This window comes from Zeus faber (assembly GCF_960531495.2).
Source record: "Zeus faber genome assembly, chromosome: 2".
NCBI lineage: Eukaryota > Metazoa > Chordata > Actinopteri > Zeiformes > Zeidae > Zeus > Zeus faber.
The window spans coordinates 11773744-11796782 of NC_137189.1; the positions used below are offsets into that span (position 1 = coordinate 11773744).

General features: G+C 41.4%; 1 protein-coding gene across 1 annotated transcript in view; it reads right to left on the reverse strand.

Annotated features, from left to right (window-relative positions):
* Positions 1-1572: 1572 nt before the first annotated feature.
* LOC307227361 (intersectin-2-like) overlaps positions 1573-23039 on the reverse strand; it is a 44477-nt gene continuing 23010 nt past the window's right edge. Inside the window, exons 15-39 of the mRNA XM_079996646.1 lie at positions 22384-22471; positions 22158-22297; positions 20410-20490; positions 19616-19767; positions 18717-19170; positions 18326-18516; positions 17679-17757; positions 16368-16600; positions 16155-16195; positions 15710-15876; positions 15576-15609; positions 15364-15485; positions 14265-14361; positions 13505-13696; positions 10344-10465; positions 10104-10210; positions 9128-9311; positions 8902-9000; positions 5199-5366; positions 4345-4560; positions 3996-4117; positions 3830-3912; positions 3661-3744; positions 2373-2546; positions 1573-2298 (exon numbers count right to left, since the gene is read on the reverse strand). Of these exons, the coding sequence (XP_079852772.1) occupies positions 2147-2298; positions 2373-2546; positions 3661-3744; positions 3830-3912; positions 3996-4117; positions 4345-4560; positions 5199-5366; positions 8902-9000; positions 9128-9311; positions 10104-10210; positions 10344-10465; positions 13505-13696; positions 14265-14361; positions 15364-15485; positions 15576-15609; positions 15710-15876; positions 16155-16195; positions 16368-16600; positions 17679-17757; positions 18326-18516; positions 18717-19170; positions 19616-19767; positions 20410-20490; positions 22158-22297; positions 22384-22471 (3582 nt within the window). The 3' untranslated portion in view covers positions 1573-2146. The remainder of the gene's footprint in view (positions 2299-2372; positions 2547-3660; positions 3745-3829; positions 3913-3995; positions 4118-4344; positions 4561-5198; positions 5367-8901; positions 9001-9127; positions 9312-10103; positions 10211-10343; positions 10466-13504; positions 13697-14264; positions 14362-15363; positions 15486-15575; positions 15610-15709; positions 15877-16154; positions 16196-16367; positions 16601-17678; positions 17758-18325; positions 18517-18716; positions 19171-19615; positions 19768-20409; positions 20491-22157; positions 22298-22383; positions 22472-23039) is intronic.

Here is a 23039-nt window from a genome sequence, read left to right on the forward strand (position 1 = left end):
CCTCCTCTTTGTTTCTAGGGCTTTGTGTTTCTCGACACCTATGATTCATGGGAATACGATCCATTTCTTCTCACCGAAATCAAACTACATTGCAACAAGGTCAGAACAGAGCCCAAATGACAAATGTTGAGTACAAGGTGAAAAATATCTTTGGATGTACTTCATTTTTATCAAGCCAGTGGTATTTAAACGTTTATTTTTGCAGAGCCCCCCTCCACAGAATTTCAAGGACTTAAGACCCCCCCCACCCCCTCTGAAAAAGTGCAAATAAAAAAATGTGTCACTTGCAATTTACGTAGTTTATAGTAAGTTTATTTACACAGGCTATCGGGGGCAGAAAGGTGCACAAATAATAATAAAATAAATTATATGGGAAACAAATAATGAAAATAAATGAAAATATGAACAAATTGCATCATTTTAAATAAACTATTATCCTACTAGATCTAGAAATTACATTTTTTTTCCATGACATTTAATGAGTCAAGTCAAATTAGTGCTTGATTTTTTTTCCATCTTTAATTTTCTTGCCCCCCCCCTTGCAATTCCTCCACACCCCACTAGGGGACGCACCCCACAGTTTGAATACCAGTGTCAGACATGGGTCAACTTGTCTCCCTCTGTAGATCAAAACGGCGGCCTTACAAGACCCGCTGTTGAAACACTCACGTGAGAGAATAAAGGAAAAGAGATCAGCCCTGTCTTGTCAAACAGGTATCCAAGATGTTTAACATGAAGAATTTATTTTGGCCGATTAAAGCAGTGTGTCTGATGGAGATAAATCCCTTGATTTTAGGATGCAGATTTACAAAGCAGCAAGTGGCGGAGCTGCTTCAGAAGGATCTACCTCACCAAGCACCTTTCGTTCCACCCTCCAAAACTGTCTCCACCTTCAGGCATCCCCGGGCTGACACTCATCCACAGTCGAGGTACAGATACATAGTTTTGAGATACAAAGCCCTTTATGATCTAATACAGATGACGAGAACAACAATGGTTTGGCAAACAGATATTTGCTGAATTGGAAAAAAGCCCCAACGATAAACATGTATGTGTTCCCATCCAGGCTGGATCCTGTACCGTTCCACATCACAGAAACATCCACCCTCAATAACATCTGTCACCGGGCCAGCTGCTGGTTCTCAACACGATGATATTGGATCAGTTAGTTAAAAAAAAAATTAAAAGATGCATTCAAAAAAAAAAACATTCAATACCTCATTACCTTGGAAGACCTTTAAAAAATATATATATATATATTTATTTTTATTTTTTCCATGTATTTATTATTGGTGAATGGTTGTTTTGGATTTTGTTAAAATGATGTTTGAACTGACACTCATGTTGATTTCTGAGCCATGTTAGGAAATATACAACAACTTGAGGTGTATATTTATATTGGTATATATATTGGAGTTATATATTGTATATATTATATGTTTGCATGATATACTATTAATATATTTGATCATGATATGGGAATATACGCTAAATGTGTATTTGGAGAGTAAACATGCACAAAACTGCCAAGAGATATTCAACTGAACTTTATTAAGGCATTTGGGATTTGAATGGGTTCCCAAAAGGAGACCCTGTACAGTAGGTCGACCTACAGGTTCAACTGGGACATTTAATTCACCGGTAATGTGCAAAAAGTTGTATTGACCAACACATCAAGATATTTAAAAGACAGCACCGAAGAGATATTTGTAAAATAAAAAATACACTTCGAGAAAGGTTTTGAAGCAATTTAGAGGAACAGTTACATCTTGAGGCACATTTGTCTGAATGTGTTCCTGGAGTTCCTTTCGCTGATATTGATGCAGATGAGGTTATTTATCAGCGGATGTCAAGATATTTTTATATTCTAAAACCAAATAATCACAAGCAAACTTCCAAAAATGCAACATTTGGCAAAAATCAACACATCTGTGGACAGTCATCTTTTTATTTATGTATGAGCTCTGTCTACTTCGAACCAACTTTAAGATCACACCCTACACCATATTAAAAAATGAAAGAAATTATTTTCTTAATGACCTTTCTTGGATTTGTCACACCATAAGCTCTTCTCTTCCAGGAAATATATCATGGCACTACTTTCGCGAGGGGAAAAAGAGCCACGTTTGGCTCAGCTTTTAGCCTTTCATTTGGGCTGCTCGTAGAGCTGCAGGTCCAGCTTGACCCACACTTCTCCGGTCGGGACCTCGTGCAGCAGGAGGCGACGGTTGGCGGCGCGTTTGCTCTCCATCTCCTTCTTGATGGTCGCCACAGGAACCTCGGTGCGACCCAGGAAATCTGAAGAGAGGTTTGATTCAGTCTGAGCATGTGTGCCTGTGTTCAATTCTTAATAATTCTATCAAGTGACCGACCGTCCGGGGAGAACTGGTCCTTCTCGAACACGGTGAGGCACAGCACGTCCTGGTACAGGTCCTGGATGAAGAACTGGCAGTTGAAGTTCCATTTGGGGTTGAGCGTGTCGCTGATCGGCCGCGAGGTGTAGCACTGAGCGCCCATGGTCAGCTCACAGTACGGGTTACTCTTACCTGGATGGGGAAAAACCGAATTCCCAAGGTAAAAAACACAACGCATCTGTGGATTTTTTACCTGATTTCTACTTTTAGGAAACATGCCTCAAAACAGCCCAAGGATTTGCACCCACAATAATAGCAGTAAATAGGTTAAATTATGTTTCTGGTTTTTGTTTTTGGAAGGTGAATAGTTTGCTATGTTTTCGTGGACTATTTTCTTAGAGGAAGCTTTGCCTCCGGCATACTGGTTAAGTTACTAGTAAAATCAATATTCCGTCTCAATTTTATTAAATTTTTTTCATAAATAGCTGTGCAATAAGTGGAATAATGTACAGCCAGCCGATCATTATCGCAAAGGACCCCCTTCAGAATGATACAAGACCTGACCAACCCTGTTCAGACGTCAAAATAATGAATAAAATTAGACTTCCGCCGAGTGCAACGTGAGAAAAACTCCACTCCAATTCTCTGAGTTGGGTTTACGTTTTCCCTCAAATGCAAAGTATTTCCAAACAGCACTCCTCCTGTTTGCTTTGTCACCCAAAATTGGTCGCAGACGCTCTGAACTTGCCATCTTCAAAGAGCTAACACTAAAACAAACCGCGAATGAGACAAGTGACGAGAACACTGCATTGTGAGTGAGTGAGAGGAGGCGGGGCTATGTGGGCGCTGCGTCAACTCCCTGTCGCAGAGAAAAGAGCGAGGCGGCGCAGCTGTGCTTTCAATGCTTATTGTATTTAAAAGTATATAGTTATGTTAAAAATGATATATTGCTCTCTGTTTTTCCCAGGAAGGGGGGATACGGACACCCCGTCTCCTGTAATTTTCGCCCCTGCACTAGTGGCTCCGTTATAAAGAAACATTATTGCTTATTACTAATGCAATACAAGTTTGATTTAGTGCCGTGACACCGTTCCAACAGTTTGCTAATGAAGGCTACTTTTTTAAACATACCGGTTTAGGCCCAACTCTACCTGTCTGGATATTATTTTGCGATAATGACCGCCTGGCTACACATTATTCCTTACTCTGGAAAGGGGTCTAACAACTGCTCAGTGGATTCAGATTGTAGGGTATGATGGGTCTCCGGGGAGAAAGCCAGGGTCTGCGCCCCAGTATAGGGCCTCACCGTTGGGCTTGCAGGCCTTGAGCTCCTGGGCTTCGATGACGGTCACCAGCAGACGACCGATACCGCTGCTTTTCAGAGAACGTGCTGTGGACAAACCGAGCATGAAGGTTTGAAATGGACTTTCAAGCAAACACCGACACAGGTTAAATTGAGAGACAACCTGGCTTACCTTGGTAGGCCTTCTCTCTCTTCTTCTTCTCCGTCTCAATGAAGTGTTCAGAAGCCGCTTTGATCCTCTGGACCCACGTCGTCCTACACACGAAGAAGACGTCACAGCACCATACACAGCGTATTGATTACATTCATTAAACGCACAGAGTATAATAAATACACACCTTTCTGTCAAGGTGTCGGTCTTGAGCGTGTACATGCGGTCAATGTGGGAGATGTGGAAGAGCGGCTCGTCGCTGGACGGGTCGGGAGGCATCTTCACCAGGACCTCGTTCAGAAACACGGGCTGGAGATGGAGGAGGGACGCAAGGATGAGGGGGTGAAGAGTTAGACCCAAGAGGAAGGAAAAGAAACACAACAATTACATAAAGTGATAAAGGCTTATTGTTTCGGGGTATGGCCGGATGGTTGTTGCAAGTACTTGGTTTGGGTATGCAATTATAAATATAATTATAATTAATTAGGTATCAATGATCAAATGATATCACTACAGTATTACCCTTCCTCACTCACCGTCTTATACATCTTGAGCTGTGTGTTGGTCTTAGGGCTGAACAGCTTGTCCGGCGCTGAGGAGGAGGAGAAGGGCTTGGCGCTGTGCGTGAGGAGGAGGAAGTCGTTGAAGAGGAAGGCCCACAGCTCCCGGCTGCTCTTGGTCTTGTGCAGCAGGCCGCTGTGCAGCAGCTTGCGAGGTCCAAGGCAGTTGGTCAGGGAGTTGAAAACCAGGTGCTGCGAGCGTGAAAGGAGGAGGAGAGGAAGGATGGGAAAAATATGAGGGTAAGAAAAATTGAATTTTGAAAGCAAATTCAGTCAGACAGAAAACTGAAAATTTGTTGTGTGAATGTGTAAAAAGAGTAGGCATTAAATCCATGGTTCGGGTAACTACTTTTTATGGCAAATCCAAGCTCTGGCTGAGGACCCCACCCTACACTTTATCTGCCTATAATATAGTCATGTGCCACATGTAACTTAAACCTCACTGACAAATAATGCAAATTTCAAGTTTTTACATCATTGGTGAGATTAAGTATCCAGTATATATAATAACCTTTATAATAAAGAACTAAATAGAATAAATAGAAATAAATAGAAAAAATATAAAGAATAAAATATAGAAAAGCAAATATAACACATATAAAATATTATTATTATATAAAGTATATTAAAAACCGTCCCAAAAACAAATCAATATATACAAAAGTGTAGATATAGAAAAGAAAAAAATATTTTTTTCTGTGGACCACCTGAAATTCCTTTGAGGACCCCTAGGAGGGCCACAGACCCGAGTTTGAGAAGCCCTGCATTATTAATCGTACCCTTTGAATGTGTATGTATGTGTATGTATGTGTGTGTGTGTGTGTGTGTACTTCTATGAGCCCCTCGCACTGCACGTGCATCTGGATCCACTCCAGCCGGTCAGAGTTCTCCTTCTCGCGGACGCCCTCATTGACCTGCGAGCAGAGCTCCTCGGCCCGGTCCAGGGCCTCCCTGAGGGGCCTGCGGTCTGCGTGGCCCTCCGGGGTGTGCTCCAGGATCTGACCATCAGGGAGCATCACATCAGAAACATGAAAGGAGCGGTAGCTCAAAAACGGTTCCTAGATGTAACAGCAGAACTGAAGTTCTCAGAGCTTGTAAGGGAACTGGACTCTTGTCATCTAAACTGTTCATCACATCAAATGTTGATGCTTTCAATAACAATATGATTAACCCTAACCCTAACCCCACTCAAGGTCAAAAAGAGGTAAAGTGGTAAACCATCACCATGGATAAATAGCTCTGTCCAGAAGCTCAAGGGGTCATGTAGAGCAGTAAAAGGAAATGGAGAAAATCGACTCGAGGGCCATCCTAGCATTCATAAAGAATCCTTATTTGTATATGACAATTCTGTACGCGCTGCAAGAAAAGAGAATTTCTCAAAGATTATTACAGATAGTGGGAGTAACCCTAGAATACTGTTTTCCACCCTTGACCAACTGCTTGATCCTGACCCTGTTCCTGATATTTTAAGCCAAGCATCTGTCCCAAAATGTGAGGAGTTTGCTGCCTTCTTTAAAACCAATATGACAACTATCGGTGCGAGTATTACTTCCGCTGGTGGAAATTTCAAAAATCAACCCTATAAAAGGAAAGCATCGATGAGGAACTTTAAAACTATTTATGTTACAGAACTCTGTAGGATTGGAATAGAGAGTAAATCTTCCACCTGCTCTCTTGATCCTGTACCTACTATTATTTCTTTTTGATGTTTTCAACAGCGTCTCAAGCTCTGCTCTGAAAATCACTCATCACTTGAGACTGGGGATTTTCCTGATGCTTCTAAAATGGATGTTGTGAAACCATTGTTGAAGAAACCACACTTGGACACTGGTGTCCTAGGTAACTACAGGCCCAAATCAAAGTTTTTTTAAGTACGATACTTAAGAAAGTAGTCCGGAATTAAATCGAAAACTTTGTAAATGAAAAGAACATCTTGTAGAAATGGCAGTGAATTTTCAGAACCCATCACAGCACAGAAACAGCTCTCGCCAAAATAATCAATCAGCATTTGAGCGCAGCATTTGACACCATTGATCACAATATTCTCATAGATTGTCTGGAGAAGTGGGTTGGTCTGTCTGATTGTGTCCTGAACTGGCTCCGATCTTACACTACAGGGAGAAAGATTTGGAGATCATACATCAGAGAAACATGATATTTCTTCTGACAAGGGAGCTGCCATGGGCCCTTTTCTCACTTTACATTGCTTCCATTTGACGATATTATCAGAGAACATCATGTAAATTTAAGTTTTAACTCCCATATTCAGCGAGTGACCGAGAACAGCATTATTTCATCTTAGAAACATTGCCAAAGTACGGCCCTTCCTAGCCCAGAAAGATGCTGAAAAGCTAACTCATGTCTTCATTACAAGTCGATTGGACTACTGCAATGCCCTTTTTGCTGGCCTTCCTAAAAAGTCTATTGAGAGATTTCAGCTTATTCAGAATTTGGCAGCTGGACGCAAACGCACCACTCCAATTTTATTTAGAACTGCATTGGCTCATATTTACCTTTAGAATTTATTCTAAAATCGTGTTACTTGTATACAAAGCTCTACATTACAGAATCACTGGTCTTCGACAGTACGCCGGTTAGAAGTACACCCAACTCAGAAGAGGATTGGAGGTGCAGCCTTTTTTGACTATTCTCTCAAACTATGGAGCAAGCTTCCAAAGAATATTAGAGAGGCAGACTCTGTAGATGCTTTCAAGCGGATGATTCAAACTTTTCTTTTCAGCTCAGTCTTCAATTAGTCCTTCAGTTTGTCTTCATAGTTAAATTAATAGTTAAATTAATTGTTTTAATTGGAATGTTTTAAAACGAGTGTAAAAAAAGAAGAAGAGCTTAAAAAAGTTCAGAGGTAAGATATAGGTAAGCGATGGGATGTGGGGAAAAAAGAAAACAGGAAGAAATCCATGATGAAATGTTTCAAATAGTTCGCAATAATCTGTCGGCACCAGGGGAAGAACGCATTGGTCAAGAGAAACGTGAACATAAGATGAAACATGATGATATGATGATGATATTCTTACCCTGTTTTTAATATATTTCATTATTTTCTTATTCTACTTTGTAAATGCATTTTGCATTGCTTACTTTGCTTTAACTGTCACCATCCGATGGCCGTCTTTTAATGTAAAGAACTAAGTAACATGTCATGAATGAAAGATGCTATTTAAATAAAGGTTATTATGATTATTATTATTATTATTATTATTATTATTATTATTATTATTATTGTAGTGGAAAGTTACAGAAAATCATTTGCGCAACACATTGTTTTGGTTATTGAAATAGTGGTCTGAGCGTAGCTTTCTCGCTCAATGCCACTCCAAAAGAGATAAGTTAGTCTGGTAGACAGAACTATTTAATCAGACAAATTGTTGAAATATTATGCTTAGAACTCACTCCACGACTAGACATTATAAAAGGGTATGTATCTCTGTATTTAGCCAATTTTTATCCTCTCCAGAGACAAAATCAGATCATAATAAAGTATCTTAAATTAAAGAACCTCTTCTCCAAGGTGAATTCTTCCACCACAAATTTGGTGTCACGAACAGGATTGGAAAAAGAGCAAAAAGGAGGACTTTTATGCGCCTCTAGGCACAGTGTCGTCGGGGCGGCAATCCTTCCCAAAGATCGGAAAAAATTGGCCACGGTAAGCGTTTTGCTTATTTCATTTCCATTTGGGGGAGGAATCTGCTGTTTTTTTCCCCTGACGATATGGGTAAGACCAGAATGAATTTGGCTCTCCAAACAAAGAACTAATGCAGTGGAGGTGCTAGCAAAATAAAATGTATTAAAAAAAAAAAAAGAGAAAGCGACAAAGAAAAAAACATTTTTGAAACTAAAATAGCAGAGGTGAAAAGGGGAAAAACAGCCGCTCTAAAAACATTTTTACAGGTCTGTACGGATACCAAACAGATTTAGGACGTAAGAAGTTTTGCTGTGGATACTGCTGTAAACAGATCGAGGGTCTGTAGTCTGCCAGAAAGAGTTAAGGCTTGTGGTTATTGTATTGTCTGCGCACCACTAGAAAGGTTAAAAGGTTAACCTCAGGCCTCTTTGAGCCTGGAAATAAATAGGTAATATCGAGGCTGGTTATTGAACTTACAGGTTGTTTGTCCTGGAAACCTGGTCTGGTTGTACCACTATAGCTAGAGAGCTATCATATCCTTGGGTGAAGAGGTAGATAAACATCCATGAAGGAAAAGAACATATAATATGTATACAATATTATAGATACATAATGATATGTACATTATTGTTTCGCTTTTTTGCTTAGCTTTTACAAGTGTGTGAAAAAGAGAGATTGAGAGCACGAGAGAGAAAGTGGTAGAATGTGAGAAAGAAAGATTGAGAGAAACAAAAAAGGGAAAGAGATAGAAAGAGAGGTTGCAAGAAAAGAGGGCGAGTGAAAGAGAAAGTTAGAGGGCAAGAGAAGGAAAGAAAGCGAAAGAGGGGAAAGAGGAGAGTGAGAGAGAGAGAGAGAGAGAGAGAGAGAGACAGAGAGAGAGTTGTGCTTACATTCTTGATGAGCAGGGGGTAGCGTGTGATCCTCTGCATGGGCTTCAGCAGGAAGCTGGACAGTGGCATTCCCTTACAGCGGTAGTTAGTGGCTATCTTCTGCTCAGAAGCAGGAAGAGAGTGAATTATAACCCATTTTTTAGAGTGTTAGACATTTATTTAGCACGTTTCTTCCCAAGGGCCTTTAATCCCCTCCAAAAGGACCACAGTCCCCAGGATTCAGCACCTTGAGGAAGTCTTTGAATTCAGGCTGGCCATGGGTCTTTCTCTGAAGCAGGGCGGCGGCGTTGAGCTGGCAGGAGCAGAAGCGGATGTAGGGCTGCATGTGGGCCAGCTCCGAGGCCAGCAGGTCCCCCACCACCTGCACCGGCATGTTCTCCCCACCCGTCTTTTTACGCACCCGCAGGGCCCTGCGGTGAGTGAGGGATGAATTTGGAAGCATAGACATTAATCCATGAAACCATAGAAACACAGTACGAAGAACTGTTATGTGATTTACCTTGCGTTTGGTCTGTACACATCCTGAAGTATTAGTATGTTACCAAACAGATGATACATTTTTGTTCATTGACTGCTCATTGTTTCTAAAACCATAGATAAAGGGTGTCAAAATTCAGTCAAATACCCCATGGGTTGAGTTCAGATTTGTATATATATATATATATATATATATATATATATATATATATATAAATACAAATATACAAACTACTGTACTATATACTAAATTTACTATTTTTCTATCTGTATGAAATTGCATTTCCCCTCTATTATTCCACTATAACAGCAGGAAACCACAACTTCTGCGCTGTATGCTTCATATGTATGGACCATCTTGACCAGTGAAGATACAGTTGATCGAATCAAACTTGTTTTTTTGTTCAAAAGATCTTCTTAATAGGGTGCTTTGTTAGACGCGCACATGAACAAACCTCCAACCATGCTCCAAAAGAAGAATCTAATCTCATCTAATCAAACATTCCTTGATATTTCTGCAATAGATTATCTTTACAGGTAGTTCCTGTTTGAGCCGGAGAGGTGAGTATTATATAATAATAGAGACTGAATTGGGTTTGTGCACGTTGAAAATCCAATGGGCAAAAACTCTATAGTAATTATTTAAAGAATCTTTGAATATCCTCTCTATTGCTCTGATTTCAGGCAGCATTAAGCATAAAAAACATTCAAGGCGAAGCGCCTACTTGAGTAGTTTGGTGTTGCACATGATCAGCTCCCTCCAGTTGACAAAGATCACTCCCATCTCAGCGTCAGTCAGACGACCCGACTCTGACATGGGCTTGTAGAAAACCTAAGACAGGCACAATGAAAGAGAGCGAACACTTCAAACCCATTCGGAAACAAATGGCTCTTCCAATATACAGTACTTGTCTACTTACAGTATATCAAAGTTTGCATGTATGTGTGTGAATGAACTGGTGTACCTCTAGGACCAATTCTAGGTCCTCCAGATAAGTCTCTTCAGTCTGGATGAGCTCATGGATGTAACCTTGCCTCTTCCTCTCCTGTGGTGTCATGGTGTCCAAGCTCATCAGGTTAGCACACCCTATAGTGTGTACACGCACACACGCACATATCAAATGCACACGTGTGAAATTCTGTGATGCTGATTGGTTGATACTGAGCAGCAAAACACACATTTGCAATGTTAAAATTTCTTTATTGTTATAGTTCTGTGCTATTTTATTTACAATTTTATGCAAAGATCCGAGTGAGGCACATTGTTTGCAGAACATGGACATGGACAGAACACAGAGAATTGCTATCGCTGACAACACTGCTACCAAACACCCTCAGTTAGATAGAAGTGGAGTGAAGCACCTTCCATGGTTGCATAGGTGTGGACGACTGCAAATGCCTGTAGAAAAGTGTGATGGAAGACTCCAAGGGCAGCTGGGCGTCTTTACATTAGTAGTTTATGTCTTTTATAGGGTGGAGGTGGTATCCAGCAGCTGCAGTGTTACATCTCTGAGTATATGTTTCGTGTTTTATATCTAATAACTGTTTTTAGTTGTTGTTTTTTTGCTGGTGCGTATTGCAGTACAAGTTGAAAACAATCGCAATCAAATCAACTGTGAAGGAATCTATATGAAGGTGTGCATAACAGATTAATTGGATAATATACTGTAAAAGCCACAATCATTTCCAAGCAATTTTGCAAGCAGCAAGGTTATTTTTGTTATCAAGCAACACATAGTGATTTGTCAACTAATATATTTTTTTTACATTGGTCCATCGTAGCAAGGCTTCATGTTGTTAGTGCAAGGATGACTGACCCTGTTAGAAAGTTCTACCGTCTACCGACTAAAAGCATAGATTTATAAAATGTAAGGACTTTTACATTTTACATTTTGACACATGACATGGTGTGCACAGGAGGGGTGCAGGAGGGGGGGCAAGAAACCCTCACCATTTTGTTTCAAGTGCCCTTTTCGGATGGGAATTTAAATAATTCACTTCTAATTGGATAATCAATGTGACTATGCTGAAAAAGTCATTTGCTTGCATTGTCAATGTCAATCAACAGTAAATCAATAGTTTTCGTTTGTCCTTTGGATAATACTATTTAACAGTTGAGTAAATAAAAAAATACTAATGGCAAAAGGTTTTGAAAAGCCCCCCCACCCACTTACCAAGATTTTTCAGTACACAGAATAATCTGGCGTACTACATGGCGCGCTCCTGGTACCACCACATTTTGAGAATCACTGCTCTAAGAAAAGCAAAGCTAAACCCAATTTCTTCCCGTCTACCATTTTATCAGATAACTTAATTGGTTTAAATGGTTGAACATTAATTAAGTACATAACAACACTTCATAAAGGTTTCCCCAAGATCACATTTAAACAATTACAATCCATGAAACCTGTACCATTTCTCTAGGGAAGGTCCTTTTCAGAGTTTTTTGCCCCGTCTCCTGGAAAAGTCTGAGCACGTCACTGATAATGATACAAGAATTCTACTGTATTTAAACTTTTTTTACCCACTTGTCAAAGACATAACTACACATTCCGTGCCTTTGACACAGTAGCGGAGGTATAAAGCCGTAGAAAATAATAATACATATGCTCTCCTGCCTCAATTGTCCTGTAGACGAAAAGGACGGGGTGGGGGCGGGGCGGGGTACAGATGCATTGCAGAGGAAAGATAGAAGGAGAGGAACATAAAAAAGAATGAAAGAAGACAGGAAAAACGAAAAAAAAAATCAGCTGGTCTATTGTTGTGGCTGCGGAGCCTCCTGATGCGACAGGGGGAGGAAGAGGAGGTGGAGGAGGAAGGGCAGAAAGGAAAGCCAGCGTTACTGTCCTACGGAGGAATAAGAAAAGAAAGAAAAAGATGTGGCGGAGGATTGTCGGGGGAAGTGAGGGAGATGAGAGACGGGTGGATGGAGACAAGGAGAGACAAGCAGGCGTTAATACATTATTAATATTAATATCAATGGTGAACTTTAATAGGGTTCCACATGGAGACACATTAATAATGCATGTTCTGCAGATGTAAATGTTAATTTTTTTTTTGTTATTGTAATTCTGACAATTTATTTTGTCATTCTGAGGAAAATATAACCTTGTGTGTGTCTGGGAGCCTTGAATATCCCAATTATAGATTAAAAAAAGAAAAAAAAGGTTTTATGTTAATGGGAAATTTCTTGGATTTCATCCCAAATAAATAGTTTAGTGTCGTCAGGGTTGTCAACAAAACGCCATTACGGCTCCAGAAGCACACGCCATGATACTGGCACGCGCGCACACACACACACACACACACACACACACACACACACACACACACACACACACACACACACACACATACACATACACATACACATACACTACACATACACATACACACACACACACACACACACACACACACACACACACACGTCTATACAGGGACTTTAAGTAATTAAGTGGATGAATCAGATCATTAGTTCATAAAAATCTGCTCCTCCCATATGTGCTTTATGAGTGACCCAATAGATTTCTTCCCTGTTCCCCGTAAGGATCTTCAAAATTGTACTTTAGTCAATAGAGAGAAACTTTAAGGGCTCAATGTTAGCTAAAGTATCAAAAACATTGAGACGTCCCAATTTATTCACCATGGAAATGCCAAACACTGCATGTTTTAACTATATATTGTTGAGAAAACCCAGTAATTAACAGCGATTGAGCCCTTAAAGTTCAGTTCAGTGTATTCCTGTTCACCAGAAAACCCCAAAAAGCCACAAAATACTTACCGGAACTCTCGCAATTCTCCAAAATGGACAAACAATCTACTGGATCTGGAGTCAGTGAATCATTTCAACCAGTCAGAATTTTCAGTTTCTTTGAAAAGGAGTTTTGAGTAAAAACTTTGGTCATTACTCTGTATGACCTGCTCAGACAGTGTAAATATTGTTATGAAAAACAAATGTTCAAACCAGCAGACAGTGTCTGCTGGTTTGAACATTTGTTTTTCCCCAATTGTATTCAATGATAAAAACAATCTATTTTCTTTGGTACTCTCCGTATATGTGTTAAAAAGTGATTTTCCAGGCCACAGTTTCTACAGGAAATATAATTCAAATTCGAAAACTTACATTGCTGGCTGGGGTCGGACTCTGTCGTCATTTTAACGTAGTTGGTGGGCAGTAGGCCGGTGACTCCGTTGGCCTCGGCTTTCCACCAGTCGGGGTTGGTCTTGTCCAGCACGCTGATCAGCTGACCCTTGGAGAAGCTCAGCTCGTCCTGATTCGCCGCTGTATAGTCGTACATGGCGATGACCTGACACACTGCGGGGCCGGCCAAGAAAGTATTAAAGAAGGGATTTAGTAAAATACATAAAAGACAAAACATACATAATGGTACAAGTTTGAAACCACTTGAATGACAACATAGGGGAGGGAAAATGGACATTAAGAGAACATTAGATTACTATCATTAGGATTCTGGAGATAAAAAAAAGCAAATAAGGAGAAAGAAAATCTCAGATAAATACAAACAAATAACATAAAAATGAATATATATATAATAATTATATAAAATAAACATAAAGCATTAATAAATACATAATAAAATAATTTATACAAATGTATCAATAAAATAAATGGACTGGACTACTGATTTATCACCCAAGGACAACATTTTCAGCTTTTAATTTGACGTTTTGACAGATTTTCTTCATACAACAGTGATACAGAAATGTATTATGGAAAAGGGACTATCATTAACACCCTCATTTTTATAATTAAAACCAAGCTATCCTCTATGATTATTAGCCAACAAAATAAACCCATTCAATATTTTTGCGAAGACATTCCACAGCCAAACAAGGTTACATTATATTTTAAAGCATATTACCAGGCAGAGGCGATGGAGTGGACTTTCCGCTGGAAGGACCCAGAAGTTTGACGTGGGAGGAATGGAACCAGCCCCGCTGGCGCTTCCTGCCTCTGGCCTGAAGGGAGAAACAGTCCTGATCATTCATCTTTAATCTAACAGATACATGCAGTTAATTACAAAAACTCTGCAGGACTATGAATCCTTAACTGCTATAATTATCCCCTCATTATCCACTCTGAAGGCATTGTTTTTGTGATTTCTCTAAGCATTTTCCTAGGGAATTAATATAATATAAAAACGATAGAAGATTGATTAAAATGTATTCTTCGGGTGGAACCATTTGGAATAATAGCTATATTTTATGACTTAAACCAAGTGTGTGTGTGTCCCAACCTAAAGCCCACTTGCCAGCATGGTTAACTGGGGGCTAATTTATTCCAGCTCCTACCCATCGGCGGAGGCTTAACAGAGCTCAAACTGTGGCTGGAACTGCTACACTCAGCACAAACTGAGCTGTGGGAGTATTAATGTTTCTCCCTGATGGATATGTCTGACCTGGGGACAGACCATCATTATTTTGGTAACCTTCCCCCCACCTACTCATGGCTCCTCATTGATATGGCAGCTCTGCAGACATGGGGTATAGTAACCCTGTACGCTGACTGTGAACGATGGCTGAGCTCTCCTGCTCTAAGACAGAATACTGTGTACGTAGGAGTACATTATGAAAGCATCTTTTCATGTTTCATCTTGGACCTGAAATTGGACATGATATATAAATATATAAATAATATATAAAATTATTAAGATAATAATAATAATAATAATGATAATAATTCAGCATAATAGTGCAAAAAAAAATTTTTTTGATTAATTTATGAGAAAAAAAATATATATATATCAGGCCAAACTAAATAAGAACAAGATGTAGATTACATTATTTATTACTATAAGGAGGGAAATTAATTATTGAGGAAGTCCATTTCATCATTGAAATGTCAAACTACATCATTTCAGATATGTGTTTTAATAAATCCTGAATTCCTCCCCAGGGATCAATAAAGCACTGTTTTATTTTAATCATATTAAGTAAAAGGGTTATGACCGAATGACCGACCTGCAGTTCCCCAAGCCACCAGCCAGTGGAGTTCTTGGCCAGAACCACAATCAGTTGCCCAGGGGACAGACTCAGCTGCTGCATCGTCGGGGCAACCATGGCGCTCACTGCCTGGGCGATCTCTGTCGAACCAAATTCACAAAATGAAGTAATGTCATTTATGTGTTAAAACAATGCAAGAGTATTTGGTGTCCCATTCCTCTATTGCTCACCATGCTTCTTGGTCGGACCCCCAGGTCTTGAAATCTGTCAAAATAAAGTTACTCCATCATCACAACAATACAAAACTTTTGACTACAATGGAATTACAGGACTTGGCTAACTTAAAATGTGTCATTTTCCTCACCTCTAGCTCCACCGGCCTGACATAGTTGGAGGGGAACACCCCGCTCCGGTCCCCGATGCAGCCTCGCCACCACTCCGCTTCCCGCTCCGTCACCATGACGACGTCTCCCTCAACAAACGTCAGGTCTCCTGCCTCCGGGCTCTCGTAGGTGTACAGGGCCACATACTCTAGGCGTGCCAAGAGTCAAACACAACACGGGATAAAAATAAATCGACTTTGCTAAAAAAGATAGACCTTGAAGTTCCAAAGTCATTACTGTGGTACTTACCATTACATGTGGTAAGTAGCAATGTGGTGGTAGCGATGTTTAATTTAAATGGGATAAGATAACACCTTATTAATCCTCGGGGGGGGGGGAGGGATGACGCTGTTTTATTCTGTTCCGTTTATTAGATAAGAGTAATATCAGATAGTCGGATAACTCAAATTAACATCCACGTCTTACCCTCGAGCTGAGCAGAATCGGAGGTGTCAAAGGCATCCACGCTAGAATCAGAACAACACAACAATTACATTACAACACAACTCTCTCAACACAAATCACACACACACACACACACACACACACACACACACACACGTGTGTGTGTGTGTGTGTGTGTGTGTGTGTGTGTGTGTGTGTGTGTGTGTGCCTGTTCTTGCGGGAGTCGTTTCGTACTCTGCGCTCGTGCACGGTTCCAGAGCCACGTAGGCCTTGGGGAACCATCCCTGAGTCCCGTTGAGCCGTCCCAGCCACCAGTCGTCCCTCTGCTGCAGAACACCGATGACGTCTCCTTGCGAGAAGCTCAGCAACGTGATGGCATCGCCACTGCCGCCGCCCGAGTGAGTGAACCTGGTGTCGGAGGTGGCCGACCACGAGGTGAGCGCACGAGCCCTCGGAGCGACCACGGCCTGAAGACGGTAGAGGAAAAAGGAGCCCAGACCAGGCCAGAGTCCAACGTAAGTCCAGGGGAGAAAGGAGTCCACATGAATGGACAAGTTGGGCGATAAGTCTAGTCTCCTTGTTTCAGAGGGTGCTTTAAAAATAGCTCCGGACAAATGTATGGTCACTATAGCCTTGCTAATCTTTCTAACCATGAGTAATCAAAGGTTCGACTCTTATTTGAGACTCAGTTGTTGACGAGTGACTCAGTAAAAAAAGGTTCATTCGATTCCCTGACTCGTCATTAATTTCATTCAGTCGACCTACAGTAACGCACGGGTGAGAGCAGGAGAACTTCTGGTGAACAGTGGTTGCAGTTACCGAGTAATGAACAAAACGGAACTAACGAATATTTAGCTGGAGTGACTCCCGACTCCCCAGTCATTTAAGAGATTTGCTTGCTACAGACGAACCGTTGACCAGTCGTGCATCACTACGGGAAGTGGCCTACAAACATCAGACCTACTAACATGGATGCTGTCCGCTGGAAGATGGAGTCCTGCGAATGTGTGACCTACAGGGAGAATGGCCTTCCCTGAGGAGGAGCTGGGGGGCTAAAAATATACACTAGTTCTGTTGTTGGAGCGTGTGTGTGCGTACATGTGTGCGCGCGTGCGTGCGTGCGTGACTGAGTGAACCAATGCCAGACCTAATTTGATGCCAAGTCTCCAACTCGGTGCCAAAGCTAGTTTATAGCCCAGATATAACCGTTACAGACGTCGGCCAGCCAGCGAGACGCTCCTACAGCAGCAGGTCTGAGTGGGCCGGATCAGTGAACCAGAGAACTGGTATATTTCTTTTTTTTAACACATAAAATGGATAATGGATAAAAGGAGAAGCCCTAAAAAGCACTTGACCCATGATTGATTCATAATTAAATTAATTGTAGCCTCTAACCAACAAAAAACAATACTCGGCATCAGTAAAAAGGTTATTTGTCCATTCAAAATCATCACTTTTGTAAAGGTAGGACAATCAGGGCTGTGTAATAAATAATTGGTGTTTAAGCTAAGTGCTATATTGTAAAGTAATCCATTTACTTTGTACCTGTGAGGAATCTGATACGGGAGGTGCCGGACTTGGGGCTGAACTGAATCCAGCGCGGGCCATTTCCACCTCTGGAAGGCTGGGTAAAGACACAGCAACGCACAATGAGGAACATAAGAAAAAATAAAAAATCATAGAAAAAACAAATGGTGCAAGTGTGATATATAACATTATCCAATACATATAATCACTATAATACCATATTATAATAACTCAATTTCACATAATCACAATGAGCAAAGTGAGCGATTACTACACTACACACCACCGCCATAAAACCATATCATGTCAGTGAAAGGCTCTGCTGCAGCTTTTGTTTAAGACTTAAAAAAAAAACCATTAAACCTCCTTTACGAGGTTATGCTATGAACATTTAAATAACATTTGGGTTGAAAAACAGCTTAATTATCTTTGAATAATTTCCGGCATCATGGCCCATCTCACATTGGTCATTAATAATATTAATGACCAATGTGGGATGGGCCATGATGCATTAAATGAACATTTTGTTCGGACAAAAGAAAATGAATATTATTCTTTATCGCTTGTCCAAACAAAATGTTCAGTGTTGTTTTCTATCTATTCCTACTTGAACTGACTAATGTTTATCTGTTTAATGTACTGACAACGGTTTCCTGGCATCCTACCCTGTGATGACAGGAAGTGTCAGTGAGGAAGAGGAGGAGAGTCGCGAAGCAGATCCCAGGTCAGGAGCCGGAGTCTCGGCCGTTGAGGGGGTGGGGGGACATTTCTCCGCGTAGCTCTGAGGGAACCAGCCCTTGTTTCCCCCGAAACTCCCACACAGCCACCCGGGCTCCCCCACGGTGCCCTCTTCCACCTGGAATAAGGGAAAACAAAACAAATTAAAATACTGAAAAAAAGTCAGAGTGAAATGGCTAACGGAGCATGGATCCCATTTTCATATACATCTCAAGAAAAATGGTTTTACGCCTTTTTGAAATAGTAAACAATAACTAGTAACGAGAAGTAGTAACGATAACTTCAATATTATTTAAATAAATTCATTTAAGGTCGTACCTCGATGAGGCCGCTCGCCTCAAGCGTGAGCTCATCTGCATTTCGCGCGATGAAGGGGTACAAGGCTCGGTAGGTGATCAGGTTGGACGACTGCTGTGTTGTCATCACTGGATGCTGCCCTCCTCCTCCTCCTACCTCCTGCAGCTCTCTTCTCCTCCTCTCCTCCTCCTCCTCTTCCTGTTTCCTCTTCTCTTCCTCCTGCTGCTGCTGCTTCCTCCCCTCCTCCTTCCGTTTCCTCTCCTCCTCTTCCTCCTGTCTTCGCCTCCTCTCCTCTTCCTGGGCCTTCTCCTGGGCCTCTCGGAGGCGCTCCTGGGCCTCCTTCTGGTCCTCCTCCCTCTGTCGGGCCTTCTGCTCCTCTAGGAGCCTCCTTTGTCGCGCCTCCTCCTCTTCCCTCTCCCTCCTCTGCTGTTCTCTCTGTTCCTCTTCCCTCCTTTCTTGCTCCAACTTTGCCTGTCTATGGTGACAAATACAAAATAGTCGTAAAAAGATACACTCAACATTTACATCAATGGGATGCTGGGGAAATTTGCCTTTTGTCCATCTTAACCATATTGAGACAAGAAAGTCAATACCAACTGTATCATGTAGCTGCATATAAAATAACTAGGTTCTGCTTTAAATGTTAATGACTTTTACGCATCATAAAGATGCTTAATTAACAACATTTTTGAGATACTGGAACGTGTATATCTCAAATTTCACAGGAGCTAGGCTAGTTGATCCCATCTGCAGCCTTGCATCATGCCAACCCAGTTAGCATGCAGCCTCTCGCTATCTCTGTACTGGACACAGGGATGAAATTGGTCTCGATCTTCTCGCCTGAATCTTGGTAAGGACAACAAAAAGCAAATTTCCCCCCAAAAAAAACACCGCTGTCCTTTCGAGCCCCTCATGCTCACCTGGCCGCCTCCTCTTCCTCCCTCCTCCTCCTCCTCTTCTCTCTCTCCTCCTCCTCCTCTCGTCGTCTCTGCAGCTCCCTCAGTTTCTGCTCTTTAACCCTTCGCAGGTCATCCAGGGCGGCCTGCTGCCTGCCCTGCTTCTCCCTCAGCTCCTGGTGTTTTTAAAAGGACCATGTAAATCCACTCCCACCACACATAAACATATTATTGAATCATGTACCCAATCGGGAATTGTTTGATGTGAATTAAATGTTATGTGACCGCATAAAAAACAAACCATTCCGCTCATGCACTTAACATAAAAAACAACAACTCGGCGGCAGGTGGCTTCCGGGATACAGCATGCAAATATTGATGCATTTCACTGGCATTTCACATTCACAAAAAAAACAAAACAAAGCTGTGCTGGTTGCAGATTCTCAGTGTGCATTTTCAATCCCTCGGGCTATATCCTGTTTTGCGAATGGAAATCACAAGCTACATCGTGTCTTATGGAGGAAAGACAACACAGAAGAATATGGGGCAGACGAGTGCACCAACGCCTCCATTTCGACTGGATTGAATGGATAATGGATGGAATGAAGAATAAAAGCAGGACGGAAAACAGACAGACAGAGAGACAGATGGAGGGATGGAGGGGTGTATCACAGCAGCAGAGCATGAAAAGAACATCCTGATGGAAAGTGCGGCACCGGCAAAAGGCAACAAAAGTGTCAGAGGGAATGTGAAGAGTAGCTTGATGGGTGGGAGGGTGGGAGGGTGGGATGGAGGGAGGGAGGGAGGGAGGGAATAACCTTGATGAGGAGGAAGAGCTGGCTGAGACAGGCCAGCAGAGATAGAAGGCCTCGAAGGACACAGTCATCCATATCCCCAAACTACCACGCAGCAAGGAAAGAACAGGGGGGGTTGAGACAGAGAAGGAATTAGAAAAAGAGATAAATAGAGATGTATAAAGATAGAGGAAAGAAGGAGATGAGATAAGATGAAATATGACAAGGCAAGACAAGAATTGATCCCAGGGGAAAATTCAGAGAGCGGGAGGGAGATACTGTATAAGGTGGGGCAAGATAAGATTTTATTGATATCGGGTGAATTTGGGAAGAGAGAGGGCGATAGAGAGAAAAAGAGAGCTGTAGACGTGGGCCCGGGATGGGGGCTACGAGGTCCAAGATTTAGCAAAAACAGTAGAACCACCGAGACATGAAAGGGAAAGAAAAAAATGGCAGGAGTGAAAGGAGAGAGAAAAAAATAAAGAGGGTTAAAAGCTCAGAAAACCAGTTCTAATTGCCAGAGACAAAGTTAACAAAGCCCACAGGGGAAAGGGAAAGTATCTTTGGAGCAATAATCTTTAATTTTGGTGTAATAGTCTCATCGTGCTTGTAAAACACTATAAATTGTTCTCTGAAGTCTGTGACTTCCAGATCCCTTTGGAACATGACATCAGAGACGTATCAGGTTTACTGCTTTGTGTTACTTTTTGTACTGCGTGTATACGTGTTGGATAATAATGTGTTTCAATAATACGGGTTGCTCCGCCCGAGGAAGACATTCTCTAGTTACAGTTTCCAGTTTAGCAGGTATTCAACAACAACAGATGGAAAATTCCCCAAATGTCTCCAGGAACCCATGCACCCCTGCTATAATCCCCAAACTTCAAACTAGTTTTATTCCATTCCTTTTTACTTCACAGTGCTCATCTAAATTGCTTTGGAATTAAACTACAACCTTTAACGTACTGTGCCAATGCGCTGGTCTAAAATAGTTGGTGTGACCAAATCCGGACCAAATCGAAATCATGCAAACGATATACATATTGGATATTAGTCCAATAACAGGATAAAATGGCGTGTTATATTGGAGAATATCCACAACACAAAAATAAAGAGAGACGTATCAAAGGTGACATATATGAACAGAAAATCAACTTGATTTTCTGTCTTTTTGATCAACAGAAGCATGTTAGATCTCTGATGTCATAATCATTCTGATCTAATGAGCCCAAAAGGACCTGAAAGGATCCAAGTCTAAATTGGAGCGATACTGAGTGTGGTCAAACACCTTAAAGTACAAATTCCGATAAGACTACGAATCAGTACAAACAGTGAAACAGCAGCATTGTTGGAATAATGTGTTGTGGAGCTGATAGCCTGGTTTCGATTCCAGAGCTGACCTTGATCATTTTGTAAGATCGTCAGATTTGACAATGATGATGTTTTCGTCAAGATTTAAGGGGAATTTTAGGCCAACGTTAGAAATGTTGCAATGAATAAAATGTGAATTAGGTGTGTTGGGCGAGGTTGAGGCAAATCCAACCAAATTCTTCTGCTCCAATGTTTAATGTCAATAAATTACTCTTCTGGAATAGGGAGAGATGTGTTATCACACCATTATAAGCTTATACTATGACACGATCATATCAACAGAAAGGACAATTCAATTAAATTCCAACTATCTGCATGACAACCAATCAACTAAAATGCCCTGATAGTGACAGCCCTAATGTGTGTTGATTTATTCTAGCCCTGAACTAATGATCACAGACCTGCAGCTCTTTATTGTACTGATCCATCTCGGCCAATTTGTCCGTGGTCTCTCTCTCCAGAGTGTCCAGCTGGCCCTTCAGCTGGCGACACGTCACTCCCTTTTCCGCCACACTTCCAGTCAAAGAGGCCAGGGTCGCCGCTGCAAGGGGTCAAAGGTCACAATTCACACAGACCGAAGAGCACGATGCGCGTGTTTATATAGATGTGCGTGTACTGGTCACCCACAGGGGAGGTTGTTGTGGCCGATGCTGCGCAGCTTCTCCGTCAGCCTCTGCTGCTCCGGGACCAGCTGGGACAGCTTCCTCTGCCAGTCCTGTTCAACAGCCAGGGAAGAAGCGAAGAAGAGTCAGAAAGAGCAAGTTGGAGGCCAAAAAGATGCATAGGAAAGTTTTGTGGGTTTATGTGAACACAAAGTTTCGATTTTATTCCAAATAAGGCAATATGTTCAATATTACTACTGCTCCATATTCGTTATATATATATAATTGGAAAAAAGCTTGGAGTGTATTCTGGCTGACAGATGTGTATTATTCGATCATATTCTGTATGTGATACAGGGCTCGTGGAAGATTTGTTCACAGTGAGCGATTTGTTCATAACGAATGACTCGTCCATAGACAACAATTGGTTCAGGGTGAATTATTAATTAATTAATTAATTAATTACTATGAATGACAACAAAGCAAATCTCAAAAAGAACCAAAACTTTCATCACTTGTATACACCTTCCTCATATCACTTCAGGTGTGTTCAATCCGCGCATGCACCAAAAGGTCAGAGATTTAAGAGCTACATTTAAGAGTGCGATCAAAGGCCGTTCATGCTCAATCGGATGAAAGCGCTGAACGTCTAAATTCTCGAACTGGGGATAAAACTGACTT